The sequence below is a fragment of the Pundamilia nyererei genome, unplaced genomic scaffold, assembly GCF_000239375.1.
Source record: "Pundamilia nyererei isolate P.nyererei 1_Seehausen unplaced genomic scaffold, PunNye1.0 scaffold00013, whole genome shotgun sequence".
In the NCBI taxonomy this organism is placed as follows: domain Eukaryota; kingdom Metazoa; phylum Chordata; class Actinopteri; order Cichliformes; family Cichlidae; genus Pundamilia; species Pundamilia nyererei.
In genome coordinates this window covers 4,935,376-4,958,825 of record NW_005187414.1, presented here as the reverse complement: position 1 = coordinate 4,958,825, position 23,450 = coordinate 4,935,376, and the positions used below count along the sequence as shown (strand labels likewise).

General features: G+C 40.1%; 1 protein-coding gene across 7 annotated transcripts in view; it reads left to right on the top strand.

The window, feature by feature from the left end:
• The window catches only part of mdga2a (MAM domain containing glycosylphosphatidylinositol anchor 2a), a 191,565-nt gene that overhangs the window by 152,096 nt on the left and 16,019 nt on the right, over positions 1-23,450 (top strand). For 5 of the 7 annotated variants that reach the window (XM_013908734.1, XM_005724982.1, XM_013908735.1 and 2 more), the window contains 4 exons: positions 6,984-7,132; positions 12,097-12,274; positions 20,177-20,197; positions 22,294-22,449. In XM_013908734.1, coding sequence (XP_013764188.1) covers positions 6,984-7,132; positions 12,097-12,274; positions 20,177-20,197; positions 22,294-22,449 — 504 coding nt within the window. The remainder of the gene's footprint in view (positions 1-6,983; positions 7,133-12,096; positions 12,275-20,176; positions 20,198-22,293; positions 22,450-23,450) is intronic. The other 2 variants (XM_005724984.1, XM_013908736.1) reach the window with 1 other exon arrangement.

Here is a 23,450-nt window from a genome sequence, read left to right as displayed (position 1 = left end):
TGGGGGGGTTGTTTTTTCTAACATAGGCTGACCATAATAAACAAAATAAGCATTGCTCTGTATTCATTAAGGTGTGAAACTAGCATTCCAGTCTAATACATCCTCAGGAAAGTGTTTAGTTTGGTCACAAAGGGAGTCATGATCTGTTTTCCTGCGTAATTACAACTGGACTTCTTTTTGCAACCACAGGAGTCTCCCCCTACTGGCCAGTAAAAGGAATGTAGGTTTAAGACTCTTTTGTATTAGCTTAACTTTTCAGGCATAAAGGTGTGCCCATCTTTAATGTGATCTGTGACAGTATCTGAGTGAAACACTGACAAGCTTGGTATTTAGAAAAATATTATAGCAGTTAATTCACTTATTCTATTGTAGAGTTTACAAAGACAGAACAATGGTCAATGTTTTGTTTATAATAGTTTTAATAAATGTAAAACTACAGTTCCTACATATCCTTCAGTAGTGCCCAGATTGTGCATTTCTTTCAAAGGCCATGCCTCCAGTTTGTATTGGCATATTTTTAAGACTCAGTCTAGAAAAAAAAGGTTAACCTGATGATTGTCATTGATCATTATTTGAGCCTTTTTACTTATGGGGGAAGAGCAGGGTGCTGCAGCATTAAGAAAGAAATCTGGGATATTTTTAAAGCCTATAGTGCTTTTAAAGGAGGGCAATTGAGGTCTGCTACTTGTTTTCAGGATTTAGGATTCATAGAAAGTTTTATTTAGTCAAGGGGAAAATCTATCAAGAGTAGCATTTATTTATTATAGTCATGTGATATGAAATATATGATGATAATGAATCTTTTTACCTAAAATCTTCCAATGCTTCCTTCAGAGCCATACAAAACTTTATACAGCTAATTTCACAGGCATGACTGATCTAATCTTTAAGTGTAAAATGACTGGAGAGTTCCAACATATGTCCAATCTCTGCACAGGCAACAAAGTCTGCATAAAATTGCCCAGCACGTGTCTTTTCTCTCCATTGACCAGTACAAACAATGCAAACTGCAGTACTATAATTTTGTTGGATTTCCGAAATTTACAAAGAAAAAACAAGCAGTGTTTCTCATTTCTCTGCCGCCTTCCTGCTTAAGCCCCATTTCTGGCAGCCAGTTGTAAATTAGAAGAGAGGAACAATTAAAATTCTCAGGGACAATGTTCAGATAGACATTGTCTGCATTGTGTGAGTGTGCCTGTGAAATGAATTCAGATTCCACATAATGCTGTGCTTGTATGGTTCCAGTATCCCTTTTTTTCAGTCATTCAGTCATTGTTCCTAATGCTGCAGAAACTGTGTGCCAATAGTGCGAAAGTTAGCTGCAGTGCGATTTGCTGTCATAAGAAAATGTTTTTCCTTTTATTGTGAAACACTTACTCTCAGATTTTTTGTCTGTTTTGGAGTGCATTTTCTGCATTCAGGCTATTTTCATATTTTATTTTTTTGATCTATCATCTGTTTTCAGTAATGTTTATTTCATTTTTATTTATTCAGCTTTTCTTTTTGAGATGTGTCTTGAACAGGCCCCTTGGGCCTCCTGCTAAGTTACTATCTGGTGCTTTTGTGTGATATTTTTGTCTCTTTTATTTTTTATGTTTTTAAATAAAAGCAAAAGCTAAATTGATTTTGCTTTCAAACCTGCACTCTTCTCTGAGTCAGGGATTTATAAACCTTATCATCTTTGGTCTCCAGCACAGATTTGTGCCTTATCTTTAGTGGTTTTAAGTAACTCGTCTGCCTGCCTTTTAAAGTCTGTGCCCAGTTCACCTGGCTTGAACTGCAACCCTGCAGTACATGGAGAATGAGTCTGAATAGTTCATGCAGCTCAAGGAGACATGCTGACACTGATGGATCCTGTTGGTCATAATGCCTAACAGTATATAGTCAGAGTGAAAAGCATCTGAATAATGTTATCTGTGATCAGACTGAAAGTCTGTCAGGCTTGAAGGACAGATGCAGTCTGTTCGGGTCTTTTTTTTCTGCTTTCTTTATTTTTGTATTTTCTGGCCTATTTTTGTAGTTCTGCTTCTTTTATATCAGCACAATATCTCAACATTAGTCACTCTAGAGCAGCCTTCAGTTTACACGGACCAAGAAGGATGAAATCGGAAGTCACTGGGCTTTTTAATATCAGCAACGATTAAAACGTTTATCCTTTTTTGTACTGAACTGATTAGTCGAGGAGGAAGGAAGACTGTAAATGTAGAAGTGACTCATTGCGAGTTCTGTGCTGTTTCCCTTAAGGAAAAAAGACACATAGAGATTTATTTTGCGTTCCCATAAGGGCACCACGTGATTACCGCCGCCCTATAATACCTTTTTCTGTTAGCAGTTCCTGCTTTGGTGTTATTTGTTTGTCTCGGCCAGCTGTGCATCCATATGTAAGCCTACTTCCTGCCAAATAAAAATAAAAGCAAAAAAAGCCCAGAACCGTATAGGAATTGCTTAGCATATGACTGCACTCCTAAAGATGAAAACATGTTCATAAACCCTTAAAAAGTAAAAAGGAAGTCTGCAAACAAGGTCAACTTCTTGCCTGAAGGCTTTCACTGAGCTGTATGAATCATTGCATTGGTTATGCTGTTATAAACAGGATTTTAAAAAATCAATTAAGCCCTCTGTACTTTATGTTTGATGTCTCCCACCCAGGGTTATCTGTTTCAGGCTGTGTAAGTGGGTTAGGTAATGTGCTTCACCACACATAACATGTTATTAGGAGCAAAGGCCATGTTGCTTCATTACACTGTATATTTGAATAAAAGGCAATAATTTGCCGTGCGAGTCTGTGATATTTGTCTGTAAGAAATGTACTTTGAGAAAAAAAAATGTTCCCCAAAATAAGATTAATGAATGCGGCGCATTAGTATAAAGACTTCCGTGTCAAACTTCTAAGAAAAGTATGAAAAGAGTCTTTTCATGTTTTGTTTTTTTGTTTTGTTTTGGGGCTTTTTCTGAAACAGGGTCTGTGTGGAAATCTTTAAGCTAATTTACCGATCCAGACAACAATGTGAGTGAGTTTAATTAACATTCCCTGCCTGCTCTCTACTGCAAATTGCAGCCTTTTTCTTTTTCCTTATCGGCTTTACTGTACTGTATATGCTGCATGACTAAGTCTGACATTATCTGCCAGGCGGGTTTATGTAACATTAGCTGTACAATATGCTGTAAACACAGCTGGCTATATACGGCAAAACAGTGCCAAGCAAAGTGCAGACGGTAATTATCCTTGTTTTTTTATTTATTTATTTATTTTAGTTGGGAAATGTTTTGCTGGTTTCATTAGTATCTCAGCGAGACACGGAGGCAGTTTGTGAGATAGTGTCATCTGTTATAACAGACAGGTTTACCTTGCAGTAGACTGCTGATGAACTTTTGAGACATATTCCACAGCTCAACATAAAACAGGTAAAACCTAGAAAAAAAGTACTGCGTAATTTTCTCTCTTTCGTTGTACTTGTCTGTACTAGTTTCTCACTCACAATGGTTTTATTTTATCAGGCTGATGAATGTGCATTGTTTTCCTTCCGATCAGAATATTGCATTTTAAATAGCTTTATCCATGAAAAAGGCCACGTCATCTGTAGTATGCTGCCTAGAGCACCATTAACCTGATTTATTATCTAGACCAAAGAACCAAACACACTGCTTGTGCTGTGCTGATTTTGGCTTTTTATACTGGACGATTATGAGAATTGATCAAACCAGTCAGACGATGAATGAAACCACAAGTCTTGTTTTGTGTTTTTGTTTTTTTTGTCTTACATGTGCAGTTTCCCCACTTCTGGCTGAGATTTGAGTGATTAAAGCCTAAGTGAATGTGTTTAAACCTCAGCTCTGATGCAGCGCAATCAAAGAAATTATGAAATTGTTCCATAAATGTACGTGAATATTCAGTAGATTTTGTTTGAGGCCAGTATGCGCAGCTACTTTTTGCCATTTTGCTCTAATGAGAACTGATGCTGAGGATTATACAGCTGTGAGTGAACAATGGCTTTTATTTGGTCTCACTGCAACTTTAGTTAGTGCTAGAATATTCTGCAAACCTTTGAGATCAAATTTCTTTCTACCAAACTACATAAAAGGGAATTTGATGAATTCAAGTTACCTGCTGTTTAGCAGGAAACCCTGTTATTAAGCACATGCCTATTAAGCTGCACTTAAACAGCATTTGGTGATGTCTTTACAGCAACAGAAGAACTGGCATGTGTACACAACATTATAACAAAATGCCACCCAGTACAACAATATGCTTCAGTGTTGTGTCATTTAGAGCAATCAGCTGTCAAGTTTCTACTGACTCTCTCTGAATACCAGTATCTTACTGGATGAAGGGACCCCCCACATACACCACACGCACAACTCCTCTTGCTTCGTATCCTCCCAGGAGTATAATCATCATTTTCAAAATCAAAGGAAACCAAGTGGTTCAAGGGTCTGTCACACTAAGGAGGCCACAGGGAAGGACTCAGGAGCAAATAATGCTATTATAATTCGTCAGTGACATAAACTAACTTGACAGGTTTATCCAATTGCCTGACATTCATAAACTGCTTGCTAAATCTTCACACAGGTTCATCAAATCCCAGCGCTGCTTTTGTTTGAGCTAACAATGGCAGCTCTGCTGTCTTTTCCATGGTTATTAAAAATCATCTGCCTTGGGTATTGTCATCCCTCAATAAACAAGCCCAAGAAGCAGAGGGACAAACACAACAACGTGTCATTGAGGTGAATTACTATTCTTTGCCTGGAAGGTCATCCTGTAAGCTTGTTTCTGGATCTTGATTAAAATGCCGTGTTCTGCCAGTTCCTTCTCGAGCTGTCAGAAATCAGCTTTCCTACTGTGACCGGAAAGCTGAAAAGTTGAAAGATTCATTTAGTTTGTGCCACATGTGGGCATAAAATTAATTCTCACAAAGTTAACTATGTTATTAGAAGAAAAGGCAGGTGAGAATCACTCAAACCAGGAGTATGGCGTAATGTAAAAAAAATAAAAAAATATATATATATATATATACATACATACAGTGTTGGGGAGTAAAGGAATACATGTACCGCCGTTACGTATTTAAAATACAAAATATAAGTAACTGTATTCCATTACAGTTACCATTTTAAAAGGTGGTATTCAGAATACAGTTACTTTGTTGACATGAATGGATTACACGGCAGTATTTTCCTATTTCATAAGGCTATGAACTCTATATTTTTGGTGTCCACGCCGATGGAAACCCAGCCCATGTCACCTCTACTTGCGGCGTGAAGAAATATTTTTAAAATTTTTTAAAAATTATTCACAAAAATGATTTAATATGAAGGCAATAGGCAGAGTATTACAGGCATAGCCCTAAAGAATGTAGCCTCATGGGCAGTGGAGTCCGTGTCTGTGAGTGCGAAGGAAGGAGAAAAAGAGTCGAAAAGTAAGAGATGTCACCAACCAGAAACGGGAGATGGAAGAATGTAAATATGTATATATATATATATACAAAGTTGACCCAGACAACAAAAGTAAAGCTAGTTTTCGGCTACGAGCCCGACACGGAACCCGACGTATCCCATATGGAAAACATATATATAAATCTTATAAAGTTTGTATCTGTCTTGTGTGAAACTTGTATGAAAAGCATACAAGAGTGAAAACAGATATAAGATCCCTTGAAAAATTATATAATGAAACTTGCATGTTTTGGATACTTACTAAAACAATATATGAAAGTAATGAGAAAGTGGCGACTTTCATGAGTAAATCATGTAAGTTTTTACTATTTCTTTTCCATATGGGATTAGACAGAGGTCTCTTTACGGTTTTACGCCTTTATGGTTCGGAGCCGCGGACCTGTTTTATATTCGCACGGAATAGTTTTCTATATGAGATCGCTGCAAAAAGTGCAGCCTTACCTAATGTCCACCTACTGTTACTCATTTATATTAAGATTTAAAAATCTAGTTGGTATGGCGAATAACCTTTAGTAAAAGTAATAAATCACATAGCAATAGGACATTCATGTAGTTGTAAAAAGCATGATAATATATTAAGTAATCCAAAGTATTCAGAATACTTTACTCTCATTGAGTAATGTAACAGAATACTTACAAAATACATTTTGTGGCATGTATTCTGTAATCTGTAGTGGAATACATTTTAAAAGTAACCTTCCCAACGCTGTGATAACTGCCTTTGTTATCCTACGTCAATTACTTTTGGCTTAAAGGAAGTCCAAGGGCCATATTTGCTAAACAAGAAAAATAAACAGAGGTATTCTGATGGCGGTGGAAAGTTGTGTAGGTGATCTGTTAACAATGCATTCATTTATAGATTTATAGACTGCAAAGCAGCCAGCTCATCGCAGTAATTACAGACGCAATCTACCAAGAGCAGCTCAAATTAGTAGGGTAAAAATGAGCATCAAATACATATTAATTCTTCCTCTGCTGCCTCTTGTTGATTTCAATTGCCCTGCTGTTTCCAGACAGAAACATGTGCATAAAAGCTGCCCTTACACTGCACTAGTTTTGTTAGTACATTGCTCAGTTCCTCATACGCCCTCATCAGGTCTGCTCATTTCTGACCTGCTAATTTGAGCTGCTCTTTGTAGAATGCTGGTCATTACTGAAATGAACCGTCTGTTTGATTAGAAATTAGCACATTGTTCGTGTTTTTTTTAGACTGATTTGACCTGTTTATTAAATCTGGACTGGAAAAATTGTCCGTTTACAAGACGAGGAGGTGACAGTTGTCACAGAAATGAGAATTTTATACACTTAAAAATTGAATTAGTTCCCAGAATTGAAAAAAAATGCAAACTTGATTCCTTAGAAAAACAAAGTACAGCTTACTTAAGATAACAAAGTTAGGGAAACGTATTTATTGTGATAGTTACACGTGATTCAACGCACCCTTGATTCCCAAAGGTTTGATGTCTCGTTATGACTAGGTCTGTTTTGTGATAAATATGGTCATTATTTTTAATTATTTCTCTCTCTAGGGAAAGCCTACCCCCCGGAGTTCTACTATGATACCTACAACCCTCTGTGGCAGAACAGGCCAAGGGTCTATGGCTTCAAGCTACAGTGGACCCAGATGAACCCAAATGCTGTGGACCGTATTGTTGCCTACAGACTAGGCATCAGACAGGTAAGACTGCTATGAGGTGCCTGCTCATTTGCATTCCTATTGTTCAGTCTTCTATTCTCTGTGAGCTACTATCACAGCCAGAAGAGCCACTACATGAGTCTTAAAGTCATGAAATGTTGGCATCTGGTACAGTAACTTGTCACGGGTATTGGTCAGCCTCTTTCCAACCCTTCATACATAAATTAGAGTCATCCCACGCGACAGGCATGTAAAAGCCTTTCTTATTGGCAAATTAAACACGCAATGGAAGCTTTTGCACAGCGTGCTCGCACTTGCGTGTTGTACCCGATTGACAGAGCCAAACCTCATATCTGTCTTATTGTGCAGTTTTTCAGGACGTGAATGAGCCTTCGTGCGCCGAGCAGGAATCACTGAGAACCTGTCAGGGGCAGTCAGCTCAACATGGTCTGTGGTTTCCATGAATTGTTTCTGTTTTTGCTTTCCATCAGAAGAGTGAAAGGGGTCCCCGCAGCTAGAAGTAGCGAGCATAGCTCCTATTTTTTGCTTTTTTTGTGTTCCTTTTTCCTGCCTCTCAAGTAAGCTCCACACATGACAGGCAGGCGGCATTGATGGATGGCGTGGTTACATTTTCTGTTTTGGCAATCAATGAGCACCTTCCACTCTCTGCTCTTCTTTCTCTGTCTTGTCCCCCACTTCCATGGCGATGCACATTTGATCTTGCTTTTTTCTCTTTTTTTAATTTAGAGCAGCAGGTGCAGCACCACACATTTTTGAAATGTTGAACTTGCCGCAGAATTTCACGTTGCCTTTGCTGCATGGAGGTGCATCTGCAACCATGTTAAAAACAATTTTTAAAAAAAATTTAAGATGAAGAAATGTGGCGCATGCTTGAGTGAAATCCGTCTAATTTCTGCTCCGAATTAGGGAGCACACCCTGACAGTTGTGTTTGTAATGAATAATATAATTTAGTGTTTGTCTCACTCTACACCCTCAAGGAATTGACGCTTGAGAACACATTTCAGACCTGTTATGTTTGTGTAGCGCAGTGATTTTTCTGTCAACTATTTCAGTTGGTCTGTTTGGTAATAAATTATGTCGTGCTTGCCGAGCCCGTGTACTTGCCAGGGATTAGTCTGAAAACCTGCCAGGAATATACATTTGCTTTTCCTATTTTCAGCTGGTCCTGTGCACATTTGTAACGATTGTAAAGTCTGCACCTGTGCTAGAATGGACCAAATGCAATTTTAAAATCACATTAGCATTTCAATCTAATGTGCATTTCTTTATTTAAGAAGAACAAGTGAGAGAGCATCACCACCCAAGTCTGTTTTAGAAGAAGATCTGTGTTTGGGCGAATTAATTTCTTTCCACCTTCTTGCTTTGATATCTGGGGGACCATTATCTGCTTGCTCCGAGGTAAAACGGCCAATCTTCCTTTGTCTTAGATGAGAATCAGAGTCAGAGAATCTTTACTGAAGGGAAAATTCTGACTTTTTCCTGTGGCATTTGCCATATAGTGTACTATCTATGGTCTTTGCCTTTGCTAGTGATTTAGGACAATAATGACATTTTTTTTTATTGCCTTGTGATGAAGAAAAGTTGAAATCCAGAAGAGGCAGAGGCAGCATGCAAAGAGGAAATGAAAAAGAAGAAGTGAGGAGGAGGAGTGGCTCTTTTTCTAAATTGGAAAAAAAAAGAAAGATACCTTTTGAAAAAAGGGAAAAAATGGTGCAGTAAAGAAAGCATTGGCACACGGACAACACCGCTTCATTCTATTTATAGAACCAGCAGCAGCTCCCCTGCCATTCCTTGAGAATCATTATCATTTTCTCTCAGTTTTGAATTAATACTTGAGAACTGGTAGACCTTATGCCTCTGTAATGGACTGCTCCGTCTTATCGCCCAGTGCCCTCATGAGAGACGGTCCGACTGAAGGGGAGGGAAATGGAAATGACTCCAAAGCTGAAAGGCATGCACCGGTCAGAATCACAAAACACAAATCGCTGCACCTGTCAAGGAACCAGTGTTATATCTGCCTTGTTTTGATACTCTTGCGGCTTCAAGCCCTTCTAGTCTGTCCAGAACCTTGATTGCCTGTTTCCATTCCTAAGATAACTTTTTTTTCAGCTCATATATTGCCATCTTGCGGCTCCCTTTTTTCCCTTTTCTGCCTCTACTCCTCCTTTTTTTCTTTTTCAATTGATCTGACAAGTCAGATTGTGCAAGCAGATCAATAGAAGTCATACTAACTACATGCGAGTAATCTGCAGTAGATCAGCTTGTCTAACGTTATGTCAGCAGTTGGTTATTCTGGAGTTTGTCTTCAAGTCTATTAGTATCGCTTTGATCAGCTTTATTTTTATTTTCTATTTTTTTAAGTTCCTATAAATCCCCTCCTGAACCGCAGCCACAGTGAAAGGAAATTAAATCAATACGGCTCTCTACATCTGTGGGGAAAATGTGGAGATTGAAAGCTAATGGGATGTAAACAGAAGCCTTAATTGAGTGCAAATGTGTAGATTCAGTGAACATTAATGGGAATCAAAACAATGGGGCTGAATCCATAAGCCTGTAAGTATGTGCATGTGTCAAAGTGTCTGAAAAGTTGAATGTTTTTCTGTTTTTTTCCAGTCAGCATTTAGAGTTTGATTTGATTTGCATATTTAAGCACTGTTGGTTTTTAATAAGGGGGGGGGGGGAGACCTTTATAAAGCAGCTCTAGCCAAGACCAATATTAAAAGCCATGCACACACACACACACACACACACACACACACACACACAGAAATGTGTATATTTAATTTTATTCAGTATTATACAGCCACCTGAACATAAGCACATAATGCCACGGGCATTTGTGAACAACAGTGAGATAAGGTACATGAAATGTTTCATTTTTGGTGCTTACTGGTTAAATCGGGTATTAAAAATAAAAATTTTAATATTTATATTTAAATGTATGAATTTTTGAGCAAACTGGATGAACATCAAGTCTCATATTCATGTTTTAGCCACAGCTTTTGAACATAATAAACATCTGATCTATTTCCAAAAATTCATTAAAAATTACTTTTAAATAATTGTTTCTTTAGATAGATAGATAGAGAACTTGGCTGCAGTTCAGTGCCAAACATAAAAGCCTATTTAGTAATGTACTTCATCACCAGTGGGCATGTGCAAATTACTACAGCAACATAATGCATGCAGTACATAATACAGGTTTACATAAAGTTACGTGAAAAAGAGCATTTTCACACTCATTCACACGAGGTTTCAATAACTTGCAAGCACCCTTTTAGCAGCAGCAACTTAAGTAGTCAGTTTCTGATTGATCAGTTTCTCACATCATTATGATATATCACAATAGCAAATATCCTCACCATATTATCATTTATTTTAGCGGATTGAAACACACATAGGACGAGACACATACAGGCTGACACTGTGTAATTTATGGCAATTAACTGTCATGCCTTTTGTGCTTAAGGGGAAAGTTAAAAATTTTCAAAGCATAGGTAAGGGCTAGAGCGCTCTCTGTAATTACCGCAGAGAGACAACGGACCCTATTTACCTGCAAACTAATGGTGATGGAAACTTGCACGCCATAATTGCGGCTCATCCAGCCTCTAAGTAATTACTTAATTGGTATTGTTCCCTCACATGCACACTGACTCAATGCTGTCACACCTTCATTCATTCGATCCCTGTCTCCCTCCGCTAATGGTGCACTTCTTTCTGTATGGTACGGTCACTAATTGTGATGCAGACGCGATCGCTTGTCTTTGTGCCCTGTTAATCTGATAATCGAGGATAAAATGTACCCTCCTTCACTCGCCCCTCACCAGCAAATCTAGCTTTGCTGTTTGTGTTTCAGAGGGGTTGCATTATATCAGAAAGCACAAAAAGAATTAAAGTTTGTGTGATACCTGAACTAAGTCAGCCAGGAGTTTGCCTGTTTGCTGCACATTATTGAAAGAGAAGATAGAAAAATCGTGGCAATTCAAGGTCCCTTTATAAAGAGATGGCAAAAAAAAATAAAAAATTGCAGAACATCATGATAGAAATTCTTTAAAGGAATCAGGCAGACAGTCAGAACACAACTGTACTTACAAAATGCCCATAAAACCTAAGATAATGTTTCTTCTGCTAATAGAAACATGTGTCTGCTGCTTCTTAATAGCAGTCTTTTAGTTCTGACCCTGGGAGCTGCTTCGAAAGTAAATATGGTTAATGAGCATCTCACCGTCATCAGCTTACAAAAGAAATTTGTTTTTGTTGTGCAGCTTGGATCGTGCAGATTGGTGAATCGCACAGATGCCTATAGGCGGTCTTAATTGGCAGATGAAATGGAACATTATACAGTCGTGTTAAAGGACTACATAGTTGTGGTCACACTTGGAGGAAAATGAGAGAATGTGTTTTCTTTGCATGGCACATACTCTCCTTATTTGGTTAATCTGCATACAGAACCTATATATAGCTGATAGTGAAGATGCATCACATGAGATCACCTTAGAGTCCCTGTGATCTGTTATTGGTACAGTATTGAGAACAGCTCTTTGAAAAGTGTGAACAGTTCACAGAGACAAGAACCCAAATGATCTTTATTTACAGACTAGCGTTCATGCATGGGAGGACTTTAGATGAAGCAAATGGTGCATGAAAGCAAAAGGTAAGGTCTGTAAAATGAGCTAACAGTCAGAACAAATGATACAAGCAAGGAAAATACGGGAAAAAGAAACCCAAGGCTGGTCCAACTGCTTGGCTGTGGGAGGTAACAACAAAAGAGGAGTCTGTCAAGTATACCATATACTGCATCATATTGATGCTGATTGCTCAGATGTGGAGCAGAAAGGTGGAAAAATAGAACAAAGGGTGAAGGGGAACATACCAATCCTCAACAGCAGCAGGAACACTTTGCTATTTGAAAATCTGTTAGTTATAAACAGAACTAGCAAATGTCTAATATCCCAAACCTCATGTGGTTCTTCTTCCGACACAGATGGGGCTCCAGCGCTGGTGGGAGCAGGAGATCCCAGTGGATGGAACAATCAACAAAGGAGAGCTCATGACGCATAACCTGACTGAGCTGATAAAGCCCGAGTCTTACGAGGTGCGCCTCACGCCCATCACGCGTTTCGGCGAGGGGGACTCCGCCATCCGTATCGTCACCTACAGTGGTAAGCGCTACATACTTTTTCTATTGTTTCAGTGTTTTGACAGCCAGCAAACAGATAAAAACAAGGTAAAGGAGACAAGAGATTTTAACTCCCGCTGAAGTTTGTGCTTACGGCGTACGTTCATCACTAATGATGATATCAAAAGTTCGCCGTAGCATCAGCAGTCATTACAAAGATCCGATGATGAGTTATTTTGCATAAGACGTACGAGGAAAGAGCGAGTGGAAAAAAAAAAAAGGGAACTGATTGAAGTAATTTGAATTGCATGTAACACATTCAGTCATCTGTAGACAGCTCGAATTCAGCCGGCTTTGCTTCTTTTCTCCTTTGAGCCAAATGGATGCTGATCAACTGACTAATCCCTTCTTAGTGACCTTCATTGCTTGAGTCAGCTCTCCCCTGTACCGGGGCAAAGGCTGACTTGTTGTGTCTGTGCTTGAGAGATCATCATGACATTGAAGCTTCAGATGACTCAAGCATGTAGCCCGGGTAACAAGACCAAACAGAGCTGGTCAGAGATGAGTCATGCTTTGCTGCCTTCGCTCAGTTCCCCCCTCCCAAAACAATGCAATTTTCTGTCTTTTGTCTTTGTCGGAGGATCTGATTAGTCCCCCGGATTGTTTCTCATATAATAAATGGCTTTTCAATTTCACATTGTAAATATTTTGAAAGGTTCTTGCCCTCACCATGCCTGACATGGACCCTGACATGAAAAGCATAAAAATCTTACTGTACATTTGCCCAGACTCGGTGGCCAGATAGAACAGTAATCATTTTATTTGATTTATTTTATATAGACTACAGTAATAAAAGTAATAATAATTATGTAGCAATTTTCTAAAACAAGCCACAAAATGCTTTACAAATACTCAGATTTTATAGAGAAAACCGCAATAATTACCCTTTTTTGGAAGAGCTCAGCAGCACTGGTAATGATTTAATACGCAACAGGGAAACACACAACAAAACAAAACCAGTCGCAGGGAGGGACGCCGTCTGCCCAGAGCGTGCCGGGTTCCAAAGGAAGTGGAGGCAGTTTGTAACAACAAGCAGAGCGCAGATCGGTGCAGCCAGTAATGGCAGATCGCTACAGTGCTAACGTTGCTCCAGAGAAAGCGTGAAGTTACCTGAGGGACAGCAAGGGAAAAAAGCAAGAGCTACAGGAGAGAGAGAGAGAGAAAAAGGTTGAAAAATTGTAACTAAATAAATAAATACATCTAGTCATACTGACCTCGTCCTCCCTGGGGCCCCTTGTTCTGAGTCCAGGTTGAATTTGTTATAAAAACCCAACTGGCAGAGTTTTTTTCAAAGGTTTCCAAGGATGTCACACTGACTGAAATGGCCACCTTTTACTGCCACCACTAAAATGCATCTAGGATTTATTTCTGATGCATCAAAATGTAGATGAGCGTTGCACTCGAGAATTTTTAAAACAGGAGCAGTAACATCTGGATCGCCGACCCGTTGATTATTGCTGTTTTTTTTAATCTTCTATTTACATTTCTGATTCAGATGAAACAAAATCGTCACTCGTTGTTATCTCCAGACTGAAAAGGACTCAAAATAGACTTTGTATTTCAAAATTCTCCTAAGTATATCTCATCTATAGAGCTCAAGGTTGTTCATTTTGACCTTATAGCCTTGCGACGGTTCTCAGGTGGGCATCTCAGACAGTAGCCTTGGATTTAAGGAGATAAAGCAATAATAACAAATGAGGTTAAACTGAGGTTGAATCAGAAGAGTCTCTCTGATAAAAGTACAGCAGCCAAAAATAGCAGCCAGAAGGACATCACAAGGATTTTGTGTACTGCGACCACTGAGAATACATCAAAACACACTGTATTTCTTTACAGAACGAAATAGCAGGTTGCAAACAGAGATAGATTCTCCAGCTTGTGGGATGGCATGCTGGCAAAAACAATACAAAGACTACAGTAGTATCCACAGTTGGCCCAGTAGTACCAGTGAACAGATGCACAGGTACTTGAGATGTACATCTTCAGAAACTAAGTGACTGACTGTTTTCTGTCTATCACTGACTGCCAAGTTCTTCCGGAGTGGTGCTGCTGCAGTTGTGAATAATTCAGTTTCACTGCAGCTCATCATGGCTTCTGCAAAGAGAATTGGGAAAAAGGAGAGAAATGAGAGAGGCAGATAAACTTTCTCCGCTGTTATTTTTGTAGTAGTTTGTGATACTGCGCGGTTCCCCCGGTCAACCTTGAATTGAATTCAGTGGAGTTGAATCCAAATGAATCCAGTCGAAGCGAAGTGAGGGGAATTGAGGCTAATTAAGGCAGGGAGTAGCGCAGAAGGAGTGATGGAGGCAGCCAAGTTGGGACTGGGAAGAAAAGGGAGATACAGGGGAACAAATTAATAAAAGAAGAAGAAGGAGAAAAAAGATAGAAAGAGGAGAGCCAATGCTGACGTGCAAATCGCCTGCCCAGCGAGAGGCTGGACTAATTATCACTCTAGGGCTGCTCTGTTCTCCCACACACAGCATAACGCCACGGTAGCAGGCTAATGTAGGGCTGAACCGTATCCACTCTGCTCTGAGACTGATGTGTGAAATACAGCCCAGGACCATCTCCATTATCACTTCAGTTTCATTCTCACTGGGGAACATGGACCTGTGGGGCATCTGTGTATGGGCTGTAGCACAAAGGCTTTATGGGTTTGAAAATTTACAGTGAATTGAAAAAATAAGTCATAAAAGTTCTTCTATTTATCGCTATGTAATCATTATGTTTAAGTCCTGTCCTGTCTTTGGTATATAAATCTAAGGTAGCATTTTCATGGCAGTCCTGCATTTGCTATTGTCCTGATTCAAAGACATGTCCAATATTTGACTGTTTGGGAAACTCCCAAAGGGTCCAAGCACAAATAAGGTTTACTAACCCAAATTAATCAATTTAATGACTTTTGCATTTTTATTAATTTTAACTGGATTAATTTGTGGCAAGCAAGGTTGCTTCACCATAAGGCGGCTGCGGGATTGAATAAACCTTTAGCCCTGGCTCTTCCAGTGTAAATTTGTGCATAGACTCAGCAGACACTTTGGTAATTGCATTCATTTATTCACTTATTTGAGTATTTGCATAAATGGGAAGTTGAACAGCAACCGATAAATGTATTTCATGTGTTTGCCTTGCACGGTGGGATAGTCTCTTCCTCCTTGTGACCCTAAAATGAAGAAAACCTACAGAAAAAACACGGCTTTGTCTGTTTGTTAGCTGTTAGCTTGAACATTTCTGCCCTGTGTTAAATTGCAACATAAGTCCTCCATTAGAGGAAGTTTTTTCCATCATTGCCCAAAAGGCCGAGCAATCATTCTGAACCACATAAAGTCGATGGTAGCAGCTTTTCTGTGACTTGGCACGAAAACACAAAAGCGGTTACAGTGTCCCCAGTTGCAAGATGAAGAATGGCTATGTCACCAAGCTCTGAAGATGCTCTTTTAAATTTTGCTGCAGTGACAAACTCAGCATCTGTTTGGTGTTCCTCATAACGCTCCCCTCCCACTATGTCTCTCTTCCTCTCTTGTTTCCTCCAATACACAGGATTTAATGTTTAAGCCTCCAGTCAACCCTCACAGTGTCACAGTAAAACACTGCTGCTGTTTCTTAATATTCCATTTTTATGCACCTTGCAGTGACATATACAACACCTCTCCTCAAGGCAAAACTCCCTAAATCTTATATTAAATTCAGTTTCTCACTGTAAGTGGGGTGTTTCTGTTTGACCAGCAGTGATTCAGTGGTAAAGCTGTCCCAGGTTCTGTCTCTTTGTGTTGCTGTGAAGCATGCTTTAACCTGAGAATTCAGATTATATTTTATCTATATATTTTTTAAGCTACCCAAAGCTTTCAGCACATAGTACCAACCCTCAGAAGCTATCTTCCTTGATCATTTTTTGATCATATAATCATGTTCATGACCAATAAGATACAGCACATGTTGCAGCGCAGTCCTTGGCTACAGCTATAGCTATATAGTAGCTGCTCTTTTGATACAGTATTTTGTGCATGCTCAGTAGTCCTGCTTTATAAAGTACTTTCACTTAAAGGAATACATTTATTCAAGATCAATACAGCTTTCATATCTGTTCATTAAATATAAGCCAGCAGTCAGTGAGCTTGGATTAGAACAAAGACTGAACAGCTAGCCTTGTAGCAGTGACTCCCCAGAGTTTCTTTTTAGCCTGGCAACTGCTCAAAAGCCTTAAAGATCTCTGAGCTATAGAGGTTTTCACTCTTTTTTTTTCTTTCTTTTTTAGTTGGTAAGAATTAAATGATATATGACATATTAATTATTGAGCTTTAGAGGTGCTGGTGTTTAGGATTCTTTACCTCCTGAAAGATTCAGACAGAGCTAGCTGATTCTCGCTGTTTCCATTTTTCGTGCTAATCTATGCTCACCAAGTGTGCAAGGCATGACTCATGGATTCCCCGTGCTCAGCTGGATGGTCCCTCCGTTTGACATTCCTTTGAAATCCACTCTTGTTTTTGGTAGAAGAGTTGGGACCAGAATATTTATGATTTGAACTGTTTTGATTGCTGCTGTAACATGTTGTGACATGACATGGCTTCAGCCAATACCTTTTGATTAGCCTTGTCTCATGCTTTCTTGCTTTGTGGTAGATCTTTGTTCTGTCTTCACTGAGATATTTGAATGCTAATCAATAAAATCAAATCAAATCAACTATCCTTTTGTCTTCTTTGTTCTGTCATTTATACTTCAGTTCTTTAAATTAAAGTGAATGCCAATCCATCAGTGTATATATGTATATGTGCGCTAATGAAAGAACAGCCTTGCACGGGGCTCAGCATGGCTCGGGTGTGTCCATGTGTGTTACTGCAGGACTTGTGCAGAGCAGTGCATCCTCAGTAGGCTTTTGTAAAAAAGGACACAATGGTGTGATGTCGCTCTTGTTATTTTGGTCACGGAGACACGAGGGAAAGATTGCTGAACTACATTTACCCACACTGTCATTATTCCAGCTGATGGTTGGGCAGCTGTGGAGCCAACACAGGGCCTTCTCAGAACATCATGGCACGCACCCATAACTCCTAAATATGATTGATGGGAATGTGGGAGTGTGTGGATTATATGAGGTCAGTAAAAAGAGAAAGGATAAAACCAGGCATGCCACTGTTGTCTATGAGGACACTTGGCTGGAGCCTTGGAATTGTCTGCTGCTTTGTAATGTAGCCGCAGGCCAGTGGGCAGGGAATCCTGCCAAGATGAAGTCAGTGATTGTATCCGGAACAGCCTCCATGGACCAATGTCCTTTGGCGGTCAATGAGCTCACTTTGTGTTTCAATCAAAATTAGGCAATTTGGATGGAAGGCATTCATGCATCAAGCATGCAGCTTGTTTTGTCCTCTCAGCTGGAAAAGTATAAACCAGGATTCAGGCAGACATGCACCTAATATGTGCTCTAATAACAGAAGTTTGAAAGAAAAAAAAGAAAAGAAAAATCCGCTCTTCACTCTACTGTGTGATCACTGGGAGTTTTTATCTTGACAACTATCAAAATTACATTTCATCCTCAATCATTATTTGAGGCTTTTTAGCTATGGGGGGAAAAGCAGGGTGCTGCAGCATTAAGAAGAAAATCTGGGATATTTTTTAAAGCCTTTGCAGTGAGCTCGAGGGTTTTGCACATCTCTGCTTTAACGGCATGGCGCATTTGAAGGAGGGCAATTGAGGTCTGCTACTTGTTTTCAGGAGTTCAGACACAGTTACAGACAAGGCGGCAACGTTTCTTTAAAAAAAGTGCTTCATTTAAAACGCTCGAGTCAACAGCTGAGCTCTGTCGCAGTTTATTTTAATGCTTGTTTGTTTTCCCATATCCAATATAGTCATCTATACTGGAAGTAAAATTATCTGTTTTATGCAAGTGTGATCTGGAGAGAGTGTTTGCATGCAAAACAGTCGTAAAAGTAGCCTCTGGGCCTTCTCTGTGCACAGCTTGATTTCCTTAGTGTGTATGGAGACACTGCTTGAGCAGACACACTCTTTTGGATTGGATTAAGGCGTAGTGAGTCAGTCGAGGGAAGCTGCAGGTAAAAAAAAAAAATGCAGACAACGAAATACATTTTCATAACCACAGTATCGGAAGAAAGAGGGATTTGGGAGGGAGGGAGTGAGAGTTACAGGAAATGGGACATTGAGATGGAGAGAGCCGGCGAGCAGGAGGGGGCCTGAAAGAATAGAGTTTTGTCGGAAACCTCAGCATCCGTTTCGCAGGCTCGAGGCTGTAAGTTGTCATTTAAAACATTTTCTCTGCAACAGCCGGGATGATTTCCTCCCCCTCTGCAGTCTGTGCTGCTCTGTGCAGTCCACTGTAGATTCAGTGGGAAGCAGTGACTGTCGGGCGGCGAGTATTTTCACAGTCACATAAAAGATTCTTAAAGCGTTTTCAAGGAAGGTGTGCGCTGAAAATGCAATTTTAGTTGCTTCACGGCATGTGTCTTTGTCTATCTCCCCTTTTATCCCCGAGCAAACATACATTTCCACGAGTTACACAACAATAAACAGAAATCCCTCCTTTTTTTTGTAACTTGAGCTTTTAAAAACAGCAGTTTCATCAGCGCCACTGTACTTCGCCACTCTCACTACATGTTTTCCTTTGTAGGAATGATTTGTTATTACTCACTTTAATTGGTTGGATTAAAATCAATTCCCTCCATGAACAGCAAGGTTTCATAAATCACCCAGCAACATAGTTTTGTAGTAAAGCTGATGTATCGCATCTATTCAGCCGGTCAGCAATCGATCATGAAAATGCCCATGAATCTTCTTGACAGGTTAAATGGTATTTACTCTGCAAAAAGTGAAGTGCCGACTAACTGGCTTGCTGCAACTCTGTGTGATACCCTTGACCTTTATGTGTTTGCTGCGGCAGTAGCCTCTTAAATTATCAATGAGGGAAGCATTGAACTGTGGTTAGGTGGACAGAATGCAAAAGAAGTCCTCGGTGTATTTCCGTTAGCGTTTGATCTCAAAGTTTTCATAATGATGGGTTTGAAAAGACAGGATATAAGTTGCAGGAAACTGATTAGCAGACACACTTGTGATTATTACTCATTTTTGTGATTTATTGGCTCCTAAATGGAAGGATAAAATAGGCTTAGTGTTCTAAATGGAAGTCACCTTGGACAAGAACATCAGCAAAGCCAGTAAATGGCAGTAATGATAAGCAGTTGCGCTATAAGCTTATTAATGTGATCAGGCTGGTCTTCCTAATCCCTCACTCTTTTACATTAGATAACAGACTGCGAATAAATGCTGTCACCTTTTCCACTTCAAATCCCAGACATCTCTCTTTGTGTCTGCTCAATAATCATTGTTCTGAGTGCGGGAGTTGATTGGTGCCGTCTGTTTCCTTCGTGTTTTTACAGTGAGAAGGCAAAAGTGCTTTACAGAGATGAAGCACAGATACTTTGCAAACAGTGCTCTGTTTCTGCGGTCACACACTCCAGAAAGAAACCTGTCTTGCCACGGCTGTTAGACCATGCTAGCTCTGTATGACAAATGGGTCAGAAATGTTTAGTAAGCACTTTCACTGTGTGTTTCTGTCTCACTGCAAAGCAGAGGCTACACAGACAGACAGACAGACGAGTCCCACTTTTACTGAAGCTCTTATTTCTCTGCTATATCTTTACATAATATGTTCCTTGTTGCTCACAAAAGGTTAATATATGCCTGTGTAATACTCTGCTACTTGCTGAATAGCAGAGCTCACAAGGCAGCCACACAGAGTCTGAAGGTGCAACAGGTTGAGCTCTTTTACGTCAGCGTGTGCCTCCATGCACATTTTCTCTTAATAAGTGTTTCATGTAATGACAGGCTGCTAAGATTTTTTGTACTAACGATTATCCCTGGCCTTTCTCTTCCACAGCTCCCATCAACCCTCACCTGAGTAAGTAATGTGCACCTCACTTAGCATGTCTCATCAGACAGAGTGCTCCTTCTGACACAACACCGGCTGTGAAAACAGTGGGGATACTCCAAGTAACTGTCTCGTCTATAGAGAGCCGACTTAAATAATCAGTATTGAACTGGAAGATGTTTTTAAACGACTCTAAAACAGGAGTAAATGAGCAATGATTGAGCAAGGCTTGCCTTTAGAAAAGGGTAGGCTTGCGTCAGGATATTTGACATTGTGCATTTTGGACACGGCGTTTGCATGAGATGTTGGATGTCGTTTGGTGTATCTGTGTGTGTGTGTGTGTGTGTGTGTTTCTGGGCGCATGAGTTTATTTGCACCTTCTGTGCTCTGTGAGCATTAATTATGCATGCATTTGTGCCATAGCTGTTTATATTCTTTAATGTTTAGCTTCATTTATGACGCATTGTTTCATTGTTGAAACTTTACAAATTCACATTATTCATGCCTTGAGAATCCAGACTTAATCATTGCTTGCTGTGCGGCAGTGTGCTGCCTTGTATCGTGGTTTATTTATTTTTATAGATATATATTTTGGTGGGTGTTCACAGAAACATTGCCAACATAATAGCAAACATCCTAATCACCAACATCATTATCCAAATCCCTCCAGGAAACTATCTTACCTGCATGCCTCCCCTTCCCCCCTGCCTCCTTCCTCTGCCTATCCTCCAAATCCTCCTATCTCTCTGAGGCGCACGAGGCGAAAACATTTAGTTTAGCTCGCTGCGGATAGGGACGTTAATGTCTAGCACCAGGAGCTAGACCTCCATTTAAATCTGCATGCTCATGAGGAGAAGAGTCAAGAGTGCCTCAAACGCGGCCCCTTGCTGCACTTTTCCCTCTCCACCACCTCTTCTTCTCTCGCTCCAGCTCATTCTCTCGCTCTCTCTCTGCCTCGCAGCATCACTGCCCTCTTCCATCCCCCGGCCCATCCACCCACACCACACCTCTACGTCTGTGTTACCTCCATTACCTGAGTAAAAGCTGCAGATCCCGCTCCTCTCAAGGTCACCACTCCAAACTGCTCCCAGCTACGTTTTAATAAATCAATGAATATTTATCAGAGCACATGCCTGCGTCCTGAATCTAAATGCTGTGTTTTTTGCTATCTCTTTGAGGACACCGCTTAGCGCCGCCAAGTCCTCTGGTCAGGTGCTTTTTGCATCGTTTGTTTTTTTTTTTCTCTCTTCTTTTTGACAGAGTCGATCCAGCCACTACCCCTTCATTAAACTGAGTGCATGGGGATTTGCACTCATCATCACAGTCTATTCACTTATACATTCCCTTTCATGTGACCAATAACAACGTCGTTCCACCCTCATTCAGTCATTCCACTTGTTTTGAACTTGTTGTCACGGGTGGGGGGACTTAATATTTTCACCTGCACACCTACTACAGAGAAGATGGAAGCTGATAGAAAAGGCGGTTGTCAGGTTTAAAGAAGTCTCACTGGTTAGAGGATATGAAACATTGGAGAACAATCACCCCATTTTTCTTTTAAACCTGTTAAAAAGGGGGGATGTCGGGGATTGTTCAAAATCACAAGAGGCTCACCTGATTCAGATAAAAGTTTTCTACTGTATCTGTGCCAAACCTCACAAAATTATGTTTTAACAGGAGATTTGTATTAAGTTTGAAATTATTTACTGTGCTGTGGCTGCGTTTATTGAATGTCATCCATCATGCTTCGGTAGTGGGCTGTCTGATAGTCGCACACACAAACCGCCTTTGGGTGTTTCTTCAGTGGAGCACTCTGTCTTCATAGACTCTGGTTAAGTAGAAAACAGAACTGCATGTCGTAGTCAAGAAAAAAAGAAAAACACATTCAATGGCACCTCCCTCACAGTCAGTGAGAGGTCACATCTTAATATAGAAATTCTTTTCACCAGATTGCATGATGTAATTAGGACTCGGGTTGGTCTATGTATCCCCCCGAGACACATGCACACACGCACACATGCCGCAGGAAATGTCATAGATATACAGTAGGTGTCGCGCTACTCAAGACATAGCAGTGTACTGTAACTTCTCACTCTTCTGAAACGACGTGCTCTGTCATTCACCAGGAGAGTTCCACTGCAGCTTTGAGGAGGAGCCCATCTGCATGTTCACCCAGGACAAGAATGATGATTTTGACTGGACGCGACACAGTGCAGCCACCCGCGACACCAAGTATACACCCAACACTGGCCCTAGTGGTGATCACAGTGGCTCCAAGCAAGGTAAGGAGCTCAAACTTCCACCCTTGACATGTCCAAGCAGCGACTAGCCAATCATTGCTTATCCCTAGTAAAAGTATTGCATATTTGTTTTAGCTAGTGGCTGAGTCTACTTCTTTTTTTATTAATGGAGGAGATGATTCTCATTGTCTTACTTTGCTAATTTGATGGCCTGCCCTTGAGAGAGAAATTGATAAATAATTAACCTCTAAAGAAATATTCAAGGCGTGTAGTAATTGCAACTGGCAGGTTGAGTTGTCCCACATCACGCACATTCCATGATTTTTTTTCTTTGACAAAATATGTCATTGATTAAATGTCAGTGAAGCTGTCTTTAGTTGAAATGACCCATCAATTGGAGTTAAAAGCAAGGTTGAACTATTAGTCATCTTTAAGAATTGGAGCAAAAATGTATGTGTGGTTAAGTTTCCCGACCATATCATGGCATGTTTTATGCCCCATCTGTTTGTTCATTCAGAGGATGTAAGCAGAGGTATCCTTCATCTGATTGCATAGTCCCTTAGGTCACCGAGTCCTTCAGATTGCCCATTTTGTCTGGTTCAAAACCTAAATGATCCCAGTTAGGTGATTATGTATTCTTTGTCTAGAAATACTCTTCCATGATTGCATTTGCTGGAAATGGTTCATTGGGAGTGGGAGAACTCCGGAAATCGACACACGTGCGCACAATCCTTATTGCCAGTTGTTACACTCACAGTGGCTGGTTGGAAGTTTTTAAACACATCGCCAAAGCCAAGTGGTCTTTGTTATCTCCTGAAAAACACAAGGAAAAGATAATAATCACAATAAATGGATGAATCGGTGCATTTTAAAAGGCCCCAAATACATAAACTGTAAAACAGCGCGTCGCTGTTTTTAATGGCCTGTTGTTTAGCACAATCTGCCTGTGCGTTAGCCCTCCCTAGAGGTCAGACAAAATATCAATGAGGCGGTACATTGTATTGGCTTCCTTTTGCGATATAATATCAATGCAGTGGAAAGAA